Source organism: Vicugna pacos, chromosome 23 (assembly GCF_048564905.1).
Source record: "Vicugna pacos chromosome 23, VicPac4, whole genome shotgun sequence".
Lineage (NCBI taxonomy): Eukaryota > Metazoa > Chordata > Mammalia > Artiodactyla > Camelidae > Vicugna > Vicugna pacos.
In genome coordinates, this window is record NC_133009.1 from 34,976,379 (window position 1) to 34,998,841 (window position 22,463).

The 22,463-nt window shown below is 39.4% G+C and overlaps 1 protein-coding gene and 1 long non-coding RNA gene across 9 annotated transcripts in view; one reads left to right on the forward strand and one right to left on the reverse strand.

The window, feature by feature from the left end:
• Positions 1–8,699, reverse strand: part of ZBTB41 (zinc finger and BTB domain containing 41) — a 35,973-nt gene extending 27,274 nt beyond the window's left edge. The window contains exons 1-3 of one of the 3 annotated variants that reach the window (XM_072948764.1): positions 8,590–8,699; positions 6,795–8,034; positions 453–491 (exon numbers count right to left, since the gene is read on the reverse strand). In XM_072948764.1, coding sequence (XP_072804865.1) covers positions 453–491; positions 6,795–7,917 — 1,162 coding nt within the window. In that variant the 5' untranslated portion in view covers positions 7,918–8,034; positions 8,590–8,699. Of the gene's footprint in view, positions 1–452; positions 492–6,794; positions 8,035–8,227; positions 8,535–8,589 lie in introns of those variants that run through there. The other 2 variants (XM_072948765.1, XM_072948766.1) reach the window with 2 other exon arrangements.
• LOC140688802 (uncharacterized) overlaps positions 1–22,463 on the forward strand; it is a 64,612-nt gene that overhangs the window by 31,895 nt on the left and 10,254 nt on the right. For 5 of the 6 annotated variants that reach the window (XR_012063632.1, XR_012063631.1, XR_012063633.1 and 2 more), the window contains 2 exons: positions 9,168–9,490; positions 18,192–18,798. This is a non-coding gene — a long non-coding RNA (uncharacterized lncRNA). Of the gene's footprint in view, positions 1–9,167; positions 9,491–18,191; positions 18,799–22,463 lie in introns of those variants that run through there. The other variant, XR_012063636.1, reaches the window with a different exon arrangement.

The window sequence follows — 22,463 nt, forward strand, 5'->3', positions numbered from 1 at the left end:
TTGGACAAGTGACCTTTTTAGCCTCACATCTTTCTCATCTGAAAAAATAATACTGGGATAATAAGAATGTATAAAAATAAAAGCAAAATAACAGTGTTTACCTCTGAGGATTGTTGTAAGAACAAATGAATTAATACACATAAAATGCTTACAACTGTGTCTAACCAATCACACGCTATCAGTTCACGCTGGTTATTACTATTACTCCGTCATCAAAGCTGTGAACGTGCACATCTAGTGGCTTAAAATAAAAACGTCAACTTTGAAGTAAAAGGCAACAAAAAATAAAGAAAAAATACTAATAATATAAAGAGCAGTTTTCAATGAAAAGCTTAGTTTTGCTTTGTCCTGAAAAAATAAATGTATATATTTTTCTTCAGGCCAAAGTTAACGTGAAAGTATAGCATTTCAGCCATACACTTAAAAGAAAAAAAGATAAATCCTATACATACCATGGAGATTAGAAAAAAATCCAAAATATTCCAAGGCCACTGAGGAAAAATAGATAATCATAATTACTCATCTACTTAATAAATTAATTTACCAATTTATTATATATAACTACGTATGATTCAATTTAATAAACACATTGTATATTATCTAAAAATTAACTGCACTGCACTTACATCAGAATACCGAGGGAAGGGAACCTTCCCTTCAAGGTTGGGGGGAAGGATGACAATCATAAGCAAAGAAGAACAAAAGTACGACAAAAATCCACTAGGGATTACGCACAGACCATTTGAAGATCTATGCACCTTTTACATGCATGCAGTCAGGCAACGTGCTCAATGTTTGGGCACCTACTAAATTAGCTATGTGATCTCAGCCCAGCTAGTAGTTTATTCAACCTCTGTCTACCTGAGTTCTTAACACTTCCAGGGCTGTGAGAAATAACAAGTTAATATACACAGAACACTTAAAACACCCCAGCACATAGCAAGCACTAGGAAATACTAGTTGTTAGCATTATTATTAGGCTTACTAGCCACAGGATGGACACGTAGCTGTATCTCAAATACAAATATGCATACACCTGGTTTATGAATATGCTGTAACAGATCAAACTGGCACTGCAGCTGTCTGCAAACCCTGCAACAACTTGGCTTCGTCCCCGGCCACTGCTAAAAACGCCCAGTATCTCCTCGTTCTCTCTCTGCCATTGCAGGCATGATTGCCATCCACACAGGTGTGTGTACACCCCAACCTTGCCACCACCTCCTCCGCTGGCAAGGGACCAGAGCTAATACGGGCCTTCCCTGGGGGAGAGGTGTTTTCATGTGTCTGTGATGACTCTTCACAGACACCACAAATAGCAAGTAGGTTCTCTAAAACAAGAAGTGAACTGCACACTGGCTTAGATCGCTATTTTACAAACTAAAAGTCCCTGGTGTTCATAAAATCAATTCTCTGGGTTGTGACTAGCACTGGGGAGGAAAAGGGAAAAGAACAGAGTAGGAAATATCAGAGTGCATTCATACTGGATTCATGCAATTACTCTGCTTCAATGTATGCATGAGCACATACACATATAAAAAAAGTATATGCATAATACTACATGTATTTCTGACCTTGAATCATCTAAAAAAAGTTGGAAAAGCACTGATTTCTACTACCTTCTGCAGGGCATAACCAGCCCATTACTGCTATAACGTAATGTCTCTGGAGAAATGTTCTCTAAGCTGACTTCAGTCTCTAACACAGCATGCTTACACTGGGTTCCTTAACATCTGTTACACATCTACTGGATATGAGAAAAGGTACAGAATCCAAACATCATCAATATGTACTAATAATCCACAATTTTAATTTGACAAAGATAGGGGTCACTGTACAGAATTAAAAAAAAAGTTTTACTTCAATGTGAAAGTTTTCACATTCCACATTTTTCATAAACTTGTTTTTAAAATGATGTAAATGATACATACACACTTGTGGGAGAAATGATAAGTAAATCAAGAGTACACAGTATGATTTTTAAGTGACTAACTTATAAGTGACTTTTGGAACAGGACCACTCTTACCTGGGGACTGACTATGTTTGCTTAGCACAGAATCTCAAGACTGAAAGCTAACTTATTAACCCCCTAAAGTACAAGTCTCTTGATTTTTATACCCAAGTGAACAGGAAGAGGAACTTAATAAAAATCTAAAATTATTAAAAAAAATTTTCACCAAATCTTTTATTTTCTACAAAAATGTCTTTGCTGGAAAGATGCTAAATTAACAATTAGTAGAATTTTCCCTTTATTTAAAGTCAAGATATTTTTGCTTGCTTGCAAATAAAAATTAAGTTGCAGGTAGTTGAAAATTAAAACCATCAAATGGCAGTTAAATTAAAAATGAAAACCACTTCTGCCTATTAAATTTCCATTTTCTGACAGAACAATAAATTTCATAAGATTTAACAACAACAACAAAAAAAGAACATTCAGACATTTAAACCAAAATAGCCAAAATTTAAAAAAATTATTTAAAATAAACAGAGCAAAATTCAAGGAGATCAATGAAAATACATAAATTTGAATAGTTCATTATAACATTTAGAATCCCTAAAGTAAAAAAAAATTTGTTATATTATTAATTCAAATTTCATGCAGAGAGGCTTGGTAGTGCCTGTGGTCCACATGGATTTGAATTTTTGAACAACAGACAAGACACAGCTTCTGAGGGAATGCTGAACCCAAAAGTCAGGTAAAGATCCAAAGAAACCTCATGTTTAAATCAGCTGGCAGGGACGTGGGTGGGCTCTCTTCAGCATAAACATCTCTCAGAAGAAACCTCTACAACTGTTTCTTCTTTTATGGAGTGGGGCGTGGGATTCCAATACTGTATAAATCAAACGTTCACTTCAAAGTTATCAAATAAAGTTCCAATTAAAAAAGAAACCCATTATTCCTTCACAGAATACTACAGTATGACCAACCATTCTTGATCACCAATAGAAAACACATAATATTAAGAAATTTCATCCACAGCATTTCTTTGGATGGAGTCCCAGTAGGAACTGTGTCCCAAATGAGGAGACAGAAAATACAAATATTTTCACATGAAGAAACGTGACCTTCTGCTTCATTCCATGTGGGTCATGCAAAATTACTATCAGATTCTGTATGGAGCTTTTACAAAGAGAAACATCACCAAATTAGCTCATTATATATCTCACATGATAAATCTTAAATTATACCTTGAATTTATTAATTTGGCATACCCTAAAGAATACTTAACTAAAATATTTAACCTTAAAGTAGAGAATTATGACACTGCTACAACTCTTCCTGATTCAGAACCAAGTGGAATCTGTCAAAATATTGTAGTGAGTCCCATTTTTTTTTAAGTAACAAAGCATTTTCTACCTCTAGAAGAGATGAAATCTAAGGATAGATTTTAGTTCCTAGTAAGAATGACAAAAAAGATAAATTATCCAAATTTTTTCTCTTACCCAACTGTCATCTTCTCCCTTTTTCAACGTTTCACCCACTAGGTTTTTGGTAAAAAAGAGGAAAAGGTCAAAGGACTCCTGTCTGCATGAGAATAGGCTGAGGGGAGGCCAGCTGGTGGCCTAAGGAAAAATATAACTGGATCAGGAGTCTCACTGAGCAACTACTAAATACACCAGGAAAGATAAAAGATCCAAAGTGATGGACTTAAATTAGTAAACTACATACTGTGGAGCTAATAGTTCCAGCAGAAGGTCTCAGGGCTTATTAATTATCTCTCATCTACCCACTCAGAGACAGCAAGCTAAGGCTTGTTAAGTCCAGAGTCAGACGTCAACCTTTCAACTTAGTTCAATCACACAAGAGCTTAACCAAAACTCACTCTCTGAAATGACCTGGGGTATTACAAAGGATACCAACCAAAATGGAGATACAAAACCTTCAAGCTCACAATGAAATAGATAAATAACAATTCAAAATTGAGATGGGCATTTTAAAATCCCATGAAAGGAATGTGGGTGATACGAGGCTGACTGGACAGCAGCCTTGAGCTGTGTAAGAGCAGGACTTCTGACAGAGATGATACAGGAGGACACTGAAGAAACATGGGTCTTCGCCATCGGCACATGCTTTTCACTGTACCCATCACCAGCCCACTGCAGTCCCCACTCAGCGCAACTCTGATCCACCCTCATCCCACATCCCATTCCCAATGCATTCATCTTCCCTGCCCAAGCCTCTACACCCCTGGTCCTCTCCAGTTTCCTTCCCTGCACTGAAGCCAGCGTGACCTTTCTAGAACTCCTACAGGCTGCCATTTCCTCTGTCAAAGTTTTCTCGTTTCTATCACTCACTGGGTAAAATTCAGCCTCCTGCGTATTGCATATAAACCATTCAGAACTTGACCTCCGCTTACTAGCCAATCCTTACTGCTTGCCACTTTCATATTTCACTTTCTTGCCCACCTGAAATCACGCTGCCCTTAGCAATTTCCAGAATACAACTACCTCAGTGTCTCTGCCAACAATTGTTGGTCCTTCTGCCTAGTAAGTTCCTCCTGATTCTTTAGGTCCCAGCTCAAATGCTAACTGCTCTGTGAAATCTTTCTTAATTACTCTAGTCCTCTGCACTTATCCTGATAAGATAATCTTTATTGTAATATAATTGTGTTTTTGCATGTACTCATTAATCTCTAAGATTCTTGAGGACAGAGAATATATCATTTCGTATTTGTATAGTAGAGACACTAACAAATTATCAAGGATGACTAACAGCAGCTAGCATTCCTTGCACACCTTCCAAATCTCACACAATATTTTAAGTGATTCACGAGAGCTATCCCATTTAATCCTCAATATCACCCCCATGAGGAGGTACTGTTAGCATCATCCCACTCCATCTGTGAGGAAATGAAAGTACAAACAGGTTAAGTAACTCACGTAAGACCTGAATTCAAAAATGCAGGCAGTCTGACGTCATCCCAGCTCATACTTTCCAACCAGTGTGATAAAATCACAATCTCACACTCTCTCTCTCTCTACTGGGGAAAAGTCAGCAGCCCCAAGGAGGCTAAGCAAAAGGCGGTCTGGATAAGTGGGGTATAATGTAAAATACACTCATAAGGGAGGCTGGGAATAAGCCTACAAAGTGCCCTACTGAGTCCCACAATTATCTGATTATCTGAGCTGACCTCGGTTAAAAAAGCTGCAAAACACCTTCTTCTAAGTCCATCAGGACTTCAATCTTGAGCAGTATTTCCCTCAATTGCGTGCACAGAACTCTCCTAGGAGTTTCCCCCAAAGTATCTTGCAGTAAAATTACCTGAGGAAATGCCAAGTTAACTGAAATTAACAGGTTTCTTTACTAGTGAATTTGACAGCGTTAATCCAGACTGTGTATAGTTTCCCAGTCTTACCTGAACACAGAACCCTTTCTCATGAAGCATCTCGCAGACCTAGTGTCCAACAGGACATTTCCTGATCAATGTCATGTGCAAACTAACTACTGCTCACACATCTCAAGTCAAATTAAGTCAAATTAAGGCATAATACACAAAGCACATGCTCAGAATACTGTCTTAAAAAGCAGAATCAATTGGAAAGATGAAATGTTCTCAGGCATCTCAATCTAAAAATGCTGTCCTCTCTCTACCCTCCCAGTACATGTTCACAGCTCTACAAGAGCACGTGTCCAGCCTGAGTGGTACACACAGGCCCTCCCAACTGACTGAGTTACTCAAAAAGTTATTTTACTTATTTGTATGGAACTTCAAGCACAGTAAAAATAGTATAAATAATTATTAAACTGGATTGCCAAAAGTATTTTGATTTAGAGAAAAAATTCAAAGGCATAATAAAAAGCAAAAAGAGGCTACCACTGCTTTGCCATACTTCCTACTATTGAATATTTTGAGAGCAAATGATCACCAATACCTCCTATAACCAACGTCCACCTGTGCCAATAACACAAGCACCTCAAAGCTGCGAGACACGTGGGGATGTATTAAACTGTGTAAGTAATTTTACAAGGTCGAATTACACTTATCTGTTCCTTTTATCATCATAGATGGTAGAATTCTCTTTCCAATTCCATAACTTCGATTTATATGTAAATAGCTTAACTGTTGTCATTTAAAAGGTCACATTAGAAAGTCCATGGAAGACACCTCCAAAAATTATCTTACCAGCAAATACTAACTCTTGAAATTAAATATTCACTGATAAATTTCTAACTTAAGGGTATAGACATTTCCTACATATGCTTTTTTATAAAGAAAAAGTTGACTTATTATTAATAACCCAAGAATACTATTAGGACACTCCCTAAAGTCTCTGCCTACAGAATGAAATTACATTTAGGACAGTTTTATTCTTAACTATATATTAGACTGATCTGAAATATCCCAATTCTGAACAGTACTGGATACTGGAAAAGTGACCAAGTCACATATTACCATGCTCAAGGGGAAACAGTATACAAATGATTAAATTATATCTAATATAACCTAATTCAATTTTCTATAATGACTCAATGAAATTAAAATTAGCATATAAATCAAAGCTCTACATTCGTAACTACTGACACTGGAATTTTTCATACTAAACACATGAACTAATGATCTGTCATCTACTGCTGAGACGTGAAGAACAGAAAATAAAGGGTAATATAAATACTTAACTCCGGAATCAACAAATTTAAAGTAACAGGATAAAATACATATTGAAAATCAAATATCCTCCCTACTTAAGTTTTCTTTGTAAAATTTACTTTCAAAGGTTAGTGTTTAATTACCACCTTTAAAATATCCATGAAGAGTAAGTTACAAGAGACAGGAAACGAGCCTCCTTTTCTTACCTATGCGGTCAAATGTTTTATCACACTTGGGACACTGCAGTATTTTTTTGTTCCTGTTCTGGATGACCACAGGGGTCAACCCCTCCTGAATGCTTCCTACGGAATCCCCGGCCTCGGGCTCTTCTTCCCCATCATTCTGGTCTTTCTCACTCTGTTCTTCAATGTCAGAGGACTCATCTGACATTTCCTCCTCTAGCTCATCTTCTTCAGCATTATATTCACTTCCAGGATCCTCAGAATCATTTCTATCTGCCTTGTCCTTCTCAAAGCTGCCTTGATTCAAACTGTCGGACCCATCGCCACTTTCCTGCTCATCATCGCTGGTGTCATCAAACTTCACGGGGCACTTCCGATTCCTTTTTGATCTCCTTGTGGAAAAACTTCTCTCCAGCATTTTTAACCCATGTTTCTTCCCCAACAAAAGGGACCTATGGGTTTTAGCCAAATGATTCTCCAAAGACTTTTTATAACAGAAATGTCTACTACAGAATTTGCACTGATGATTACTTGATAGTCTTCCAGTCAATTCACTGAGGGTTTCTTCTGGTGATGACTTTTCAATTAGCTCAGACTGAAAAGGGGCAACATTTTCGTTATTGAGCAGCTTAACTGCATCTATAATATCCAGAAATTTTGCAGCCTCTAACACAAGAGGTATTTCATATTTGTACACAAAAAATTCTGATGTGTAAAGAAATTCAAGCAAATGCTGAAAAACTGAGTGCGTTACGTGATCCAGCGTGACAACATCAGTGCTTGGATTTTTGCTCAAACACGCATGAAAGTAACTACTGCCAACAGCAACGACGACTTTATGGGCACTAAATTCCTTCCCTTCCACTATGATAAGCAAGTCACAGAAAGACGGTTGCTTCTGTCTATCATCGTTCAAATACTTCAGCAAATTCTTATTGTACTGCAAAGAGCTCAAAAGCTTTCTCTGGTCCGGAGAGGGAGGCAGTTCCTGGTAACAGTGAAGACCCTCGGGAGCCGGTCTCTCCGTGGAGCGAGTACAGGTTACTGGGCCACACTCCACCGAGACATGTCCCTCTGCAGACTCTTTATGATAGCCTAGGTGGATCTTCTCGTCGAGATGTGAAGTACCCTTTCTCCTTTTCTTCATTGCAGTACAACAGTTCCAGAACAAGAAACTTCATAAGTGTCTGACGGGGTGGACCACGGAGAACTAGACTGTCCTGGCCAGCAGCTGGGGGAGGGGCGCGCCCGAGGGTTTCATGGTCTGCGGAGAGAGTAAGAACACGTAAGACACCCCTGGGCACAGCGACCCCACAAACCCTGCCCGAGGGATGCCGACACTGCGACAGTCACCGCCCGCACTCATTCGCCGCTAAGGTTTCAGGCCGGAGAACGGGGAGGCCGGGTTCGGAAAGACAGGCAACAAAAGAATAATTTTAAGGGGAGGCAGCGCGCACCTTGCAGGCCCGACTCAGGAGCAGGGTGAGGAAGGAGGGTCGGGGAGGGCGGCGCCCTGCGGCCCGAGGGCGCAGGTGGAGCGGCCACCTTCGCGGGGTCGGGGTGCCAGGAGGGTGACAATAAGGCCGTGGCGGCCGCCGAGTCCGCGTCCCCGTCAACACGCTTCCGCAGGGCGAGGACGACGAGCGTCACGGGCCGAGGCGCCCGGCAGGCGGCCCCAGGAGGGGCGCGGAGAGGAGAGCGGGGTGCCCCGGGGCCGGGCGCCCGGGGCAGGCCCCCCGCAGGCCCCGCCGGCTGAGGGGACCCCGCCGCGCGGCCCACCCGCTCCCCCGCGCGGACGCCTCACGCACGGATCCATTACCGGGAACACAGGGCTCCCCGCTGGCTCCCGGCCGCCGAGCTCCACTCCGGCGCGCTCGCTCCGGCGCCGACCCACTTCCGGGTTCAGCCCCCCGCCCCCGCCGGGCCCGCCCTTCCCCTCCCCGCGCCCCGCCGCTGCCGCCGCAGCCGCCGCCGCCGCCGCCACCGAACACGTCAACCGCGCGCAGCCTCGCGGCCGCCGGGACACTCAGCGCGGCCCTGCGCCGGCCACTGCGCATGTGCGTCCCCCGCGCGCATGCTCCGTCAGCCGCCCCGCCCGCGGGGCCCCGCTTGCTGGGGTCCGCTGGGCGGCCGGCGGGCTGGAGCCGGTCGGAGCCTTGCGGGCAGCCTTGCGGGGCCTGGGACGGGGAAGGCTGACGCGGAGCTTGGTCGGAACGGGCGGAGGCCCCGCGGCACCGGCGGGGAGCATCCTCGCGGCGCGCGGCAGTTTGCGGGCGGCTCCTCGCACGCCGCTCTGCATCTGAGGAAGCGCGCTGGGCGCCGTCTCGTTGATTTTCTGATTTAAACAGCTAACGCAGCTGCTCCTGAAATTATTTTTTCACTTCTTACTGTCCACAGGAATCGTTGAAAAGTGTACATATAAGTATACAGCTAGTAGGACAGGAAAGAAAACCGAAACAAAAAGAAAAAAAAAACCCACGAGGATAACTTTTGGAGCCTGTGCCTAAGATCGTGCACTTCTGACACAGCCCCGGGTGATCCTGCGCCACCGAGCACCAGCGTTTTAGTAGCGAGGTCCTAGTCCTGTGAGTGTGCAGACACGAGGAAACTAAGAGGCTGAAACCACGTAGGACGGGTGACCAGACTGGTGAACCCGGTCCCCATTCCCCTGTGGATGGACCTGTTAAAGAAACAGTATTCCTGACACGTGTTAAAGAACGGTAAGGCAAACTTTATGCATGGGGGTCTACTACAGTGGAGTTCCGTACTAGGGGAGAGATTGGGCCCAATTCCAGGCAAGGAGAAGTGGGACTTTATAGCCTGGTAGCAGGTTGGGATGCTGGCGTGCCAGTGTTGGAAACTGAGACAACAGTCGTGAGGAGGGATTCTGGCTAAACTGCCGTAGCAGGATTCTTGATAAAATTGAGGGATGCACAGGCAAACACAGCCGAGCCTACTTAAGAAGAGAATTTAGGGGTGCCTGATTAAAGTTTGCTCAAGGAAAGAACCTTTATTAGACCTCATCCAATCAGTTGAAGGTCTTAAAAGCATAGACTGCGCTTTTCCATGGGAGCAGTTCTCCCAAACACGTCAACATAGAAACTCTTGCCTGAGTTTCCATACTGCTGCCCTGCAGTACTTGGACTCAAGACTGGAACAACAACTCTTTGCGGGCTTGCCCTGTGGGTTTCAAACTTACCAGCCCCCAGAATCAATCATGTGAACCTATTCCTTAAAATTATCTGTCTGTCCTTTATCTGTCCTGTTGGTTCTGTTTCTCTGGAGAACCCTAATACACCAGCAATGAACAGTCAGAAAATAAAACTAAATAATGCCTTTATAGTTTCCTCAGTCATATAGCACCAACATCCATGCCCCTATGGTGTCAGAAGTTTCTGTCAGAGGAAGTGTTAGTGGGGTGGAGGCCCACAAGGAAAGCGAAGAGGCAGAAAGCCAACAGGTGAATGTATAAACAAAGATATAGAATACTATTACTTAACAATAAAAAAACACCAACTAATGCCAAAGGCAACCATGTGGATGAGTCTCAAAATAGCCACGTTGAATAAAGACAAAATGAGCATATTCTACATGATTCCATTTATCAGAAGTCTAGAAACTGCACATTAGAATGACAATCTGTTGCTTAGTGACAGCTGGTGGCATCAGAGTTAGTGATAGATTTTAAAAGGGCGCAAGAAAATTTGATTTCTTTAGTTGATTGTAGTGACAGTTTCAGTAGTGTATACGTATATTGCAACTGATCAAATTATATCCTCCAAGTATGTGTCGAGTATTGCATGAGAATCATATAAAGTCATTTAAAAAAATGTCACAGACTCATAAACATACAATGAAACAACAGAAAAATAGAAAGCTCAGAGATCCAAATTCCCAGGTTAACTTACTATATTAAAAAGGTAAACTTTCAAATCTGTGACAAAAAGATAGACAGTCCAATAAGTCAGTCTAGATAAAGAGGTGGGCATCAGAAATAAAAGTAAGTTGTATATAAACTTCTCAGCAAATCGCAAATTCCAAATGGATCAACAGTTTCAGTGTAAAAACTGAAACCATGACTGAACTATAACAACATGCAAACAAACTTCTAAATAACAGTAAGATGGTGAAGGTCTCTCTCACCATGAATCAGAATTCAGAAGCAATTAAGGGGAAAAAATTGTTAAATCAACCATATAAACTTTAAAATTTTTTGCGTGGAGGAATTCCAGTATCAGCAATGGTGTATTAAGTAGCTCAAACCAATTCTCCTGCTGTGATCAGCCAGCACTAATTTTTTTTTTTTAACAAAAGCTTCTGTTTTGAATGCATGGCATAGCTACCAAGGTTGTGTGTGAGGAATTCATGATCTGTAAGAAAAAGAGGCTCAAACAGATGATCCTGGCTTTGGGGGCAGGTGTAGGGTGCGGAGCAGAGGCCTTCTGCCTAAAAGCAGTTACTGATTGGAAAAAAGCAACTGAGAGGCCGATGGGATGAGGCAGGGAGATAAACTTTGAAATGGAAGGACCCTAAACAAGGAAGGGCCCTAATAAACACCCCATGTTTTGGCTGGGACTCTGAAAGTCCTCACCAATGAGTAAGAATGTACCAGAAGTAAAGTGCCCACCATAACACTGAACCCCTTAACATTTTTATTCCTCATTTGAGAAAGGCAATCAGGAATTGCTGCTTCTCTTAGCCGAGCTTCCTGCCAGAAGCAAAACCAAATTCTGTCTTAAGATGACATCATCTAGACTCTTTAACTTGTTAATTTCTAATACACAGTATCTAGCATCAAACACACAAACACAAAGGACATTTCTGAGAGTAAGAGACAAAACAGACAGACAAAACCGATCCACAGGAAATCAAGGTGAAGTTACTGGACCAATACACTATGAGTAATATGTTCAAGGAGTTGACAAAATATTGAAAGTTTCAACAAAGAAGTGACAATCAAATAGAAATTCTTGAACAGGAAAATAGAGTAGGTGAAATTAGGAAGAATGGATGTCTTTAACATAAGATTAGGAAGAGCTGAAGGGAAGCCGTTGAATTAAAAGATAAATCAGAAGAAATATCCAAAATGAAGCACAAAGAGGAAAAGAATGGGTAATACAGAAAAGAGGAAAATATGTAGAACACTGAAAAAGACAAAACATAAATCTCAGTAGAACCACAGCAGCAGGAGAGGAGAGTGAGGAAGAGACGATATTTTAAAGTACAGCAGCTGAGAATTTCCTGCTGATGAAAGATTCAAGAAACACCAGGAGCTCCAAGCAGGATAAATTCAAAGAAAAGTAAAATTGGGTTTGTCACAGTAAAACTGCTGAAGTTTGGAGATAAGGAAAAACATTTTAAAGCATCCATAGGGAAAAAAAGAGTATTGGCATTAGAGGAGCAAAATTAGACCAGAGCTGACTTCCCATTGGAAGCCTTGGAAATCAAGAAACATCTTCATGATGTCTTAATGATGTTCAGAGTAAATAACTAGAATTAATATCCAGTGAACAGATCCTTCAAATAAGAAGCAAAAGTAAAAACCTGTTGAAATAAGCCAAGAGAATTCATTAGCTGAAGACTCAGTTCCAGAAATACTAAGTAGAGACTTTTAGGAAAAGGAAAAAATGATCATAAGATAGAGGCAATGTATTGAAAGAATAAAGAATAACATGAATACATCTAAATATTTACTGTGAAAATAGTAATAAAAATGACTGTGGGGTTAACAAAATAATAACAAAAAGCAAGATATATTGAATGGAATTAAAGAGTTTCTAAGGTCCTGTGTTGTCCAGCATGTTAAAAGTTCTGACTTACACAAGTTTAATAACTCAAGGGTGTTTGTTATAATCTCTAGGGTAACTACTAAAATCAAAATTAAACAAACGTTTGATAAACAGGCTAGTGTGGAGGGGGAGGGAATTGAACATTGAAAAAAGAATCCAGAAGAAGAAAAGGAGAGAAAAAGAAACAAAGCATGTGAAACAAATAGAAAAATATAGTAAGATAGTAGATTTAAAACCAAATGTAGCAATTAATTACTTAACTGTAAATTGACCAAATCATTCGATTAAAAAAACAGTGATTGACAGACTGGATGATAAAAAGACAAAAACTTGCTAGTATAGAATTGATTACTACAAAAACTTATTGCAGACAAAAATTAAATTTAAAGAAAAGGTAAATGTTAATATTTGGGAAATGATGCCCTATGCAAATACTAATCAAAGATTGTTGTACCTATATTAATGTTAAAGTAGATTTTAACATAAAATGAGTTATTTGAGATAGAAGGTTGTCTCAATAATACAGTTTGCATTCTATGAAGAAGATGCAACAATTCCCAATATGTACCCCTGAACTAAATTATGTATATATTTTATATGTTTATGAATTTCTATCTATAGGTGTGTGCATATTATATACTATTTTGTTTACTTACATTAAAAGATAAACTTGTATAATATTTTATACATTAAATATAACATTATTATAATACATATTAGTGCAAAAAGATAACCTGAAAACCCCAAATGTTTGGAAATTCATTAGTATGTGAGTAGCCAATAGGTAAGTAGCCCAAGATAAAAGAAAATAATCACAATAAAATTTGGAAAATATTTTGAACTGAATAATAATAAAAAAATATCGAAACAATGTGATCCAGCTAAAATCATGTTTAGAAGGCAATTTCAACTTTAAATGCTTAGACTACGAATGAAGGAAGACTGAAAATCCTTGATCTATGAATTAATTTGAAGAAATTACTCCTCCCCCAAATTCCAAAGAGATTAGAAGACTGGAGACAACAGAGAACAAGTATCAATAAAATGGGAAAACAACCACTTAATAGAGAGATTCAACAGTTTCAAAAGTTATTTCTATAAGAAACAAACAAACATGTAACTGATAAACCTATAGGAACTCTTACCTTCCTATGTGCCATTTATTATTTTCCATTGACTTCAAGTCCACCTTGCAGAATTCTGCATTATGATGCTGGGGCTGGAGCTCAGCCTTGTCGTCAGGCTCCGTTAGTTTCTGCAGGAAACAACAGAGAAGATTTAAAGAAAGTAAGAAAAGTATGATTGGAAGGTGACATTCAAGCCCTCCATCTCATAAAAGTACTGAAAAAGAAAGGACACTGTCAATAAAGTGAAATGACAGTCCCAGAATGGGAGAAAATATTTGCATATGATGAATTTGATAATGATCTAGTATACAGAGTGTATTTTAAAATCTTATGAGTAAAAAATAAAACACAATAACCCAGTTTTTAAAAAATGGGCATTGAATTTGAATAGACATTTCTCCAAAGAAGACATATAAAGGCCAATGAACACATTGAAAGATGTTCAGCGTCATAGAATGAATGGAAATGCAAATCAAAACTACACTTACATACCTACCACTTCACACCAATTAGGATGTTCATAATGAAAAAGATGGATAACAACAAGCGTTGGCAAGGATATGGAGATGCTGGAACCTTCATACCTTGCTGATGGGAACATAAAATGGGGCACCTACTTTGGAAAACATTTTGTCAGTTTCTCAAAAAGTTAAACACAGCGCTACCATAGGGCACAGCAATTCCACACCTAGGTATATATCCTAGAGAACTGAAAACACATGTTCACACAAAAACTTATACACAAATGTTTATGGCAGCATTATTCATAATAGTCAAAAGGTGGAAACAACCCAAATGTCCATTAGCTGATAGATAAATAAGATCTGGTATATTCGTACAGTTAAACGTTATTCTTCCATGAAAGAGAATAGAGTACTGACAGAGGTAACAACATGGATGAATCTTGAAAATTATGCTAAGGAAGATGTGCAACGTAAGTGACCACATTGTATGATTCCGTTTATATGAAGTGAATAGGGAATTCACAAACACAGAAAGTACATTAGTAGCTGTAAGGGGCTAGGGAAAAGGGGGATGGGGATTGCCTGCTAATGGGGACAGGGTTCCTTTTGGGGTAAGGAAACGGTTCTAAAATTAGATGGTAATAGTTTACAATGTTGTGAAGACACTTAAAAATCGTTGACATTTATGTTTTAAAATGGTAAACTTTTTGTTGCATGGGTTATACCTCAATAAAAGTGATATGTTCATTTTGTAATTGTAGTAGATAGAAAATGCTTCTATAATAATTTTTATGTGTAAAAGAGTATTTTCTGTTCATATGATATGGTCACATGTATAAAAAATTATACCACGTTAAGACTGGAAAACGTTGCACCAAAATATTAACAGAAATTCTCTCTAGTTTGGGGGGTGATGTAATGTTTTCTTTAATTTTCAAAAAAATATTTCAACTCTTCTATTATAAGCATGTATTTTTTTAAGGTTTCTTGGGGTTTTTTTGTAATAACTTTTTTTTAAAATTCAAGTATAATCAGGTACAATGTGTCACTACTGGTGTACAGCACAATGTCCCAGTCATGCAAATGCATACATATATTCATTTTCATATTCTTTTTCATTAAAGGTTATTACAAGATATTGAGCATAGTTCCTATGCTATACAGAAGAAAATTTTTTTTATCTATTTTTATATATAGTAGCTAACATTTATAGACCTCAAACTCCCTTCCTACCCTCTTTCCCCCTGTAACCATAAGATTGTTTACTATCTCTGTGAGTCTGTTTCTGTTTTGTAGATGAATTCATTACTGTCCTCTTTTTTTTCTTTCTTTTTTTTTTTTAAAGATTCCGCATATGAGTGATATCATATGGTATTTTTCTTTCTCTTTCTGGCTTATTTCACTTAGAATGACGATCTCTAGGTCCATCCATGTTGCTGCAAATGGCATTATTTAATTATTTTTAATGGCTGAGTAGTATTCCATTATATAAATAGACCACAACTTCTTTATCCACTCATCTATTGATGGACATTTAAATTGCTTCCATGTCTTGGCTATTGAAAATAGTGCTGCTATGAACACTAGGGTGCATGTATCTTTTTGAATTAGAGTTCCCTCCAGATACATGGCAGGAGTGGGATTTCTGGATCATGTGGTAAGTCTATTTTCAGTTTTTTAAGGAATCTCCATACTGTTTTCCATAGTGGCTGCACCAAACTGCATTCCCACCAGCGGTGTAGGAGGGAGTCCCTTTTCTCCACAGCCTCTCCAGCATTTGTCATTTGTGGACTTTTGAATGATGGCCATTCTGACTGGTGTTAGGTGGTACCTCATTGCAGTTTTGATTTGCATTTCTCTGATAATTAGTGATATTGAGCATTTTTTCATGTGCTTATTGGCCGTTTGTATGTCCTCATTGGAGAATTGCTTGTTTAGATCTTCTGCCCATTTTTGGATTGGGTTGTTTGTTTTTTGTTATTAAGTTGTATGAGCTGTTTATACATTCTGGAAATTAAACCTTTGTCAGTTGCATCATTTGCAAATATTTTCTCCCATTCCATAGGTGGTTGTTTTGTTTTGCTTATGGTTTCCTTTGCTGTGCAAAAGCTTATAAGTTTAATTAGGTCACATTTGTTTATTTTTGCTTCTATTTCTATTGCCTGAGTAGACTGCCCTAGGAGAACATCGCTAAGATTCACGTCAGAGAATGTTTTGCCTATTTTCTTCTGGGAGGTTTATTGTGTCTTGTCTTGTCTTTAAGTCTTGAAGCCATTTTGAGTTTATTTTTGTGAATGGTATGAAGGAGTAAACACATATTTTTATAATGAGGAAAAGTAAAATGAAATAAATTACCATAAAGAAAAGGTGTCAGACAATGTCCTAGTACTTACAGACTCTTACAGACTTTAGACTCCAAAGTCAGAGCATGTCACATACGCTGGGCAAGGAGTTCAGTTTTGGAGTCAAACTGATTTGTGTTCAAAACATACCTCTTACATCCTGTTTTTGTCTGCTCTTATGCTTCTCAGATTAGAGTGAAAAGCATGGAGATGTGCTCAGTCTTTCAATTCTTTCTGAAAACTGATTTTACTAGCAGTGAATTCACATTTGTCACATTGAAAAAATGATATGTATTTTGAGGTAGAATGAAACATTTGCCTGATGACATGGTATAATATATCTAAAATATTTCTACATCAAAGACAGAGTAAATGCTATTCTTTTAGAAAATATTCAATATATGCATGTGCATGTCCAACTTTATCTTTTACCTTTCTTTTTAAATTTTTCCTTTAAAGCTATTTTACTTTCCCAGCGTAAATGTCCTGTGTACATAATAAACTCTGAAACTAAGAGCAGCTTCCTGGGGACGCAGAAGAAATAAATGGCAGTAGATACTCACTAGTGCAGGTCCTAAAACATAATTACAGTGAAATTTGTAGGTAAAAACATGTTTGAATATAGTAAACCTGCAATAAGAAACACACTAAGTTTTTACATATAAACATTTTTTCCCCCACTGGAGGGTGCAATTCATCAATACATCAATATTTCCACATTTCCTCTCATGAGTGTACTTTACAATAATATCAGAGAGCTAATTATTTCCAAGTCACTAATGTAGAATGCTGAGTAGATTTTATGAAACTTTAAATAAATGAAATTTCACTAATAGGAATCTGGGCTTTATTCTATAATATACTTATGATTTAATTAGGATCAAATGATTTTTAAGCTAAGTGTATTTTATTCTTCTGTTCTCTTTTTTCCATACTATGTATGATTTCTTGTTGTTAATACTGCAAAAATATATGCAAACAATTCATAATAAAAGGAAATACAATCTGCTTATATTATTACGAAGTTTTTGCAGTTGTGTTCTATAGCAGTCTGTATTTATTTAAAATGCTCTATAAAATATAGATCATTTAGACTCCACACACAGTAAGAATGTGTGATCTAAATTAAATGCAAATTTAATTAGCATAAAATAATATATACATTTAGCTGAATTTTTTGTTTTTATTATATACCTTTGTATAGTGTGAAGTCTATTAGATAATGTGTGCCTTAGATGTAACACTAATAATACATAAATTATAATAATAGCCAATATTTATTGAACACCAACTGGGTCTCAGCAGAGTTCTGCAGAGATTAACTTTCCATTTTTAACTTATTTAATCATCACAACAACCTCAACAAATACATATTCAATGGCTTGTAGTAACAGGTAATGAAAAAGAATGTGTGTGTGTGTGTGTGTGTGTGTGTGTGTGTATATATATGTGAATCACTGTGCTGTACACCAGAAAATAATACAACATGTAAATCAACTAGACTTTAATTAAAAATAATGTGGGAAAAAAAAAGACTCCATTGTCTGGTCTCGTGTGCTGTCAAGTACGCTCTGCTACGTAACCCAGCGGGCAGTGAAGTGTTAAGAGTAAGTGTTGGGCAGGGCTTCCAGGGAGTCTAAGAAATAAGGCCTGTGACCTGTGCTACTTACTCCTCCTCACTCTCTCCTCCTGCCTGCAGTGCTGACGTGAAGAGCAGCTGGAGCTCAAGCCACCTTTCTGGACCCTGAGGAGAGACGACAGGGTGACAGAGCAGGAGAGCGAAGGGACTTCGGTCTCCGGTAAGCCTCTGTTTTGCAGCTGCCTTTGATCACAATCACAGTTATAGATTTTTACAAGGTTTAAAAGCCCGTGTTGTGTATCTTTTGATCCTCAGTCAACACCAGACCTCAGCCTTTAGGTGTGACCCTACCGTGAGGCCATCAACGACCCTTTCAGGCTGCTTTCACTGTGAATGTTTAACTGAGCTGGTGATAACGTGTTTGTTTCATCCTACACTGTCATTTCCTTAAAGATCATTTCTACCTATGGTTTAAAATTGATTGTGGAACTCATTCTCTTCAAGTAATAACTTGTGACTTGATTTTACGTTGTCGGTTATTTAAAATATTTTACTTTGTGCCAGATGGCATTTCCCTTTTTGTGCCCAAGAAGAGTACTGTGGTGTACTCTTCTTGAGGTCCAATAAGTTAAAAAGTATTTTTATGAGATGAGTAACATGATTTTGCAGTAAAGAATGTGGATAACACAGAAAAAAATTCATTTTCTAAAAAGAAACTCCCAAACTTCCCAGTTTCCAGTCATTTCCTCTTTGCTTAGACTCAAGCCTAAATTCTGCTGACAACTCCTTAAACTTGCTACTTGCCTCTCATTTTAGGGGAAAAGACTAAATGAGGTTTGTTTTAAGGGCTTTCCCTGTGGTTTAATCAAGGTCTGGGGATAAAAATACATAACACTTTACTCTAGATTAGAAGATGAGCAAAAGTCTATGGGAGATAGACTATCATACAGATTTTAAGGCTTTGCCACGTGTAATAATAACAATAGCAACATAATATGGTTATTAATAATGCCATCTGACACAGAGCACTTATGATGTATTTGGCACAGTGCTTTAGTGGTTTGTATGTAGTAAGTCATTTAAGTCATTCAGTTCTTCAGCATGCTGAGAGGTACTAATTTATGGTTGAGGGGACTGATTCATGATATTACATAACTTGCTCAGGGTCACTCAGTAAAGTGGAGGTGTCAGGACTGGGACCTGTGCTCTTTGACCCCTACCCCGCACCTCTCTCTTCTTCCTTCTCCCCACTGAGATCCACTGGTCTGTTCCCTACATCTGTGAGTCTGCTTCTTTTTTGTTATATTCACTAGTTTGTTGTGTTTTTTAGATTCCACATATAAGTGATATGATACAGTACTTGTCTTTCTCTGACTTATTTCATTCAGCATAATGCCCTCCAAGTCCATCTATGTTACTGCAAATGGCAAATTTTCATTATTTTTCATGGCTGAGTAGTATTCCATGGTATGCATATATATGTGTGTGTGTGTACACACACCGTGTGTGTGTGTATATATATATATATGCCTCTTATTTACCCAGTTATCTGTTGATGGACACTTAGGTTGTTTCCATATCTTGGCAATTATGACTAATGCTGCTGTGAACATTGGGATGCATGTATCTTTTTGAATTAGTGTTAGAATAATTTAATATTGAATAATTTTAGATTTTTAATTCTTTTTTTTACTAAGTTAGATGATTTTCAAAGGAAACATTCACAGTAGTTATTAAAAAAATTATTTTTTTCTATTTTTCTATGACCTCAATATATATAAGTGTTAGGATAGATGTTATAACTCAGGTTTAGATTCAGTCTTGGGGAAGAATCACCATGTGACAAATGAACTCAATCTGATCAGGTGTTGATTATATCTAGTTCTCTTCACTTACGGTTGGTCCTGTAGGTTAAAAAAGAATTATCCAGTTCCATGTCTGCCAAGACTAGTTAAAATGATACATAGGGCTGGTAATATCCTTTAAAATCAATTAAAAACTCCCTGTAGTTTTGCAGAGAAAAATAAGGTCCAGATGACCAAAAAATTGACCAAAATCACGTAGCCAAGTGAAAGGTATCAGTAAACCTGTAGAGATCATGGACCGTAGTGTCAGGAGAGCTAGGTCAAATCTTGGTTCTGCAATTTGTTAACAAGAAAACTTGGATGTGTTACTTCACCTCTGGGAGGATCAAGTTTTTAATGAGTAAAATTAGCTAATGTCTCCTATAAAAGTGTCACGAGGATCAAATGATAAAAGTGGCAGTGTTTTGCATACTATTAAGTGTTAGATAATTGTTAGCTGCCATTAATTAGATTTTTTTTCCAGTATAGACAGGAGGTAGTGTAAAATGCATACACTGTCAACAGTTTAGAACTGGTTCCCATACCAAGACAAACACAGGACATTTATAAAATGTTTTTATAAAAGAGGTTTCAGATCTTATCTCTAATACTGAATAATTAGATTACAATTCCCAGCGTATCCTTTTAGAATCATGCATTTATAAATTCATAAAATGATACAAATATGATACTTAAAACTTTTGTGAGCTGACTCCGAAATGCATATGAGGTCTGGACTTGCTCTGCAGTCCTGTGGCAGCAGGATCCCAAGGCATAAAGCGGGTCCGCGGAGTGTCTTCCTGGGACAGGGCAGACCCAGCCTGGTCTGCGAGGAGTGGGAGTCCTTCCCCACAAAGCGGAAGCCTCTGCATCTCTTAGTCCAGCCCTCCGGGGCCAGGCAGCCAGCTTTCGGTCAAAGGGAAGATGAGCGCGGGGTGGCAGTTTCCATTTCTGACCCCACCTCATTTCACCTCTCACCGCGAGTCCAGCCACTCGCAGCCGTGACCCCGGGAGGGGAGCCGGACAGAGAGCCTCTAGCTGGCTCTGCTCCTCTCCCACCTTCTCAGATCAGATCCTTTCAAAATGGCCTAAAACTGGGAGGAGTGGCAAACAAACAGTGAAGACACTTAGGGGAAGACACACAGGGAGCGGGCAGAACTAATGAGGGAAGTAAAGGTGGGAAAGGTGAGTTCATTCACCGAGGCTCATCGGTCCGGTGCTGCTGCCCCTGGAGGTCCAGCTGACGGCGGTGGGAACAGCGCTGAAACCTTCTCTGAGGAAGCTACGCAGGCCTTTCCCCTGTGGGGCAGGAGGGGCGTGTGCCCTTGGAATCCACAGGTCATACCGGTTACATCACGCCCTGTGTCACTGAGCAGCCGCTGGCCTGACAGAATGATGGGAAAGTCTCCCAAAAGCACAGCTCAGAAGCGAGGTCATCTACAATGCAAGAGTGGAGCCTCTTCCCGGAGAACACAGTGCACAATCGGAATCAGTGAAAGTATGTGGTCCTGTGTCCCCAGCTGGGCAAATCTGGCGGAACCAAGAGGTGGAAGCAGGTGTGGCCCGACCTGCCTGCCTTGTGGAGACCCTGTTGGGACAGGACTTGTGCTTTCTGTCCCTGCGACTCTGCGACTTAGAAGTGTGCTTTGAGGACCTCATTTCAAAGAGTGAATCATTTCCTTTGGGTCTCATTAACTTTAAGCTGCCATTGCCCGCTGGGCGTTTGGATTTCTCATGGTAGGGGGCAAGAAGGCAGAGAGAGCCGTCAGCATCTTGATGTGGTGATTAGACCTGATCACCAAGCAAAGGCTGGGCTTCAGAGGTTTCAGACTCGCTCCTGCATTGTGGCTGGCTCACCTGCTGCTTTTGGAATCCTGTGAACACCACGTGACAAAGCCGATGTTAACCTGCTGTGATGACAGACACACGGCCCGGTTACCCACGCCAACCCCAGTGGGTGAGCCGCCAAACATCAGACATATGAGTGAGACGATCTTAGCTTTGACCCACCAGCCAAACCGCCAGCTGAGTGCAGAGGAGGCACGAGCTGGCCAGAAGAGAAGCCGAGGGGTTCAGACCACAGGCTCGCAAGTTAAATCAATGATTGTTATTCTAATTAAAATTTAATTTTATTTTTTGAGAGTTTAAGGTTTTTTTAATCTTTAAAAAATGTTTTATTATTGAAGTATAGTCAGGTTACAATGTTTGTCAATTTCTGGTGTCTAAGTACCTACGTTTTAAAGTAGTTTGTTAAGTAGTGAGAGTCTGGATACAAGAAGTAACTTGCAAGGAGAAGGGCTTTAGAACCCAGGCTACTGAGCCATCCCTTCTTCTCAGATGTTACCTGATCCAAAGAGCCTTTCAATAGAAACAGACATTTATTAATTACTGGAGTTTCTGAATAAAATCCTTTTCTCATCTACCCTTCTGGTGACTCTCAGGATGACTTTTCCTCTTTCGTGTGAGGCTAAGCCTGAAGCCATGCCCTGGTTCTAGCTTTGGCTCCGCGTGGACTCCTCAGCCTTTCCACCTTGTTGTGTTCTTAGGG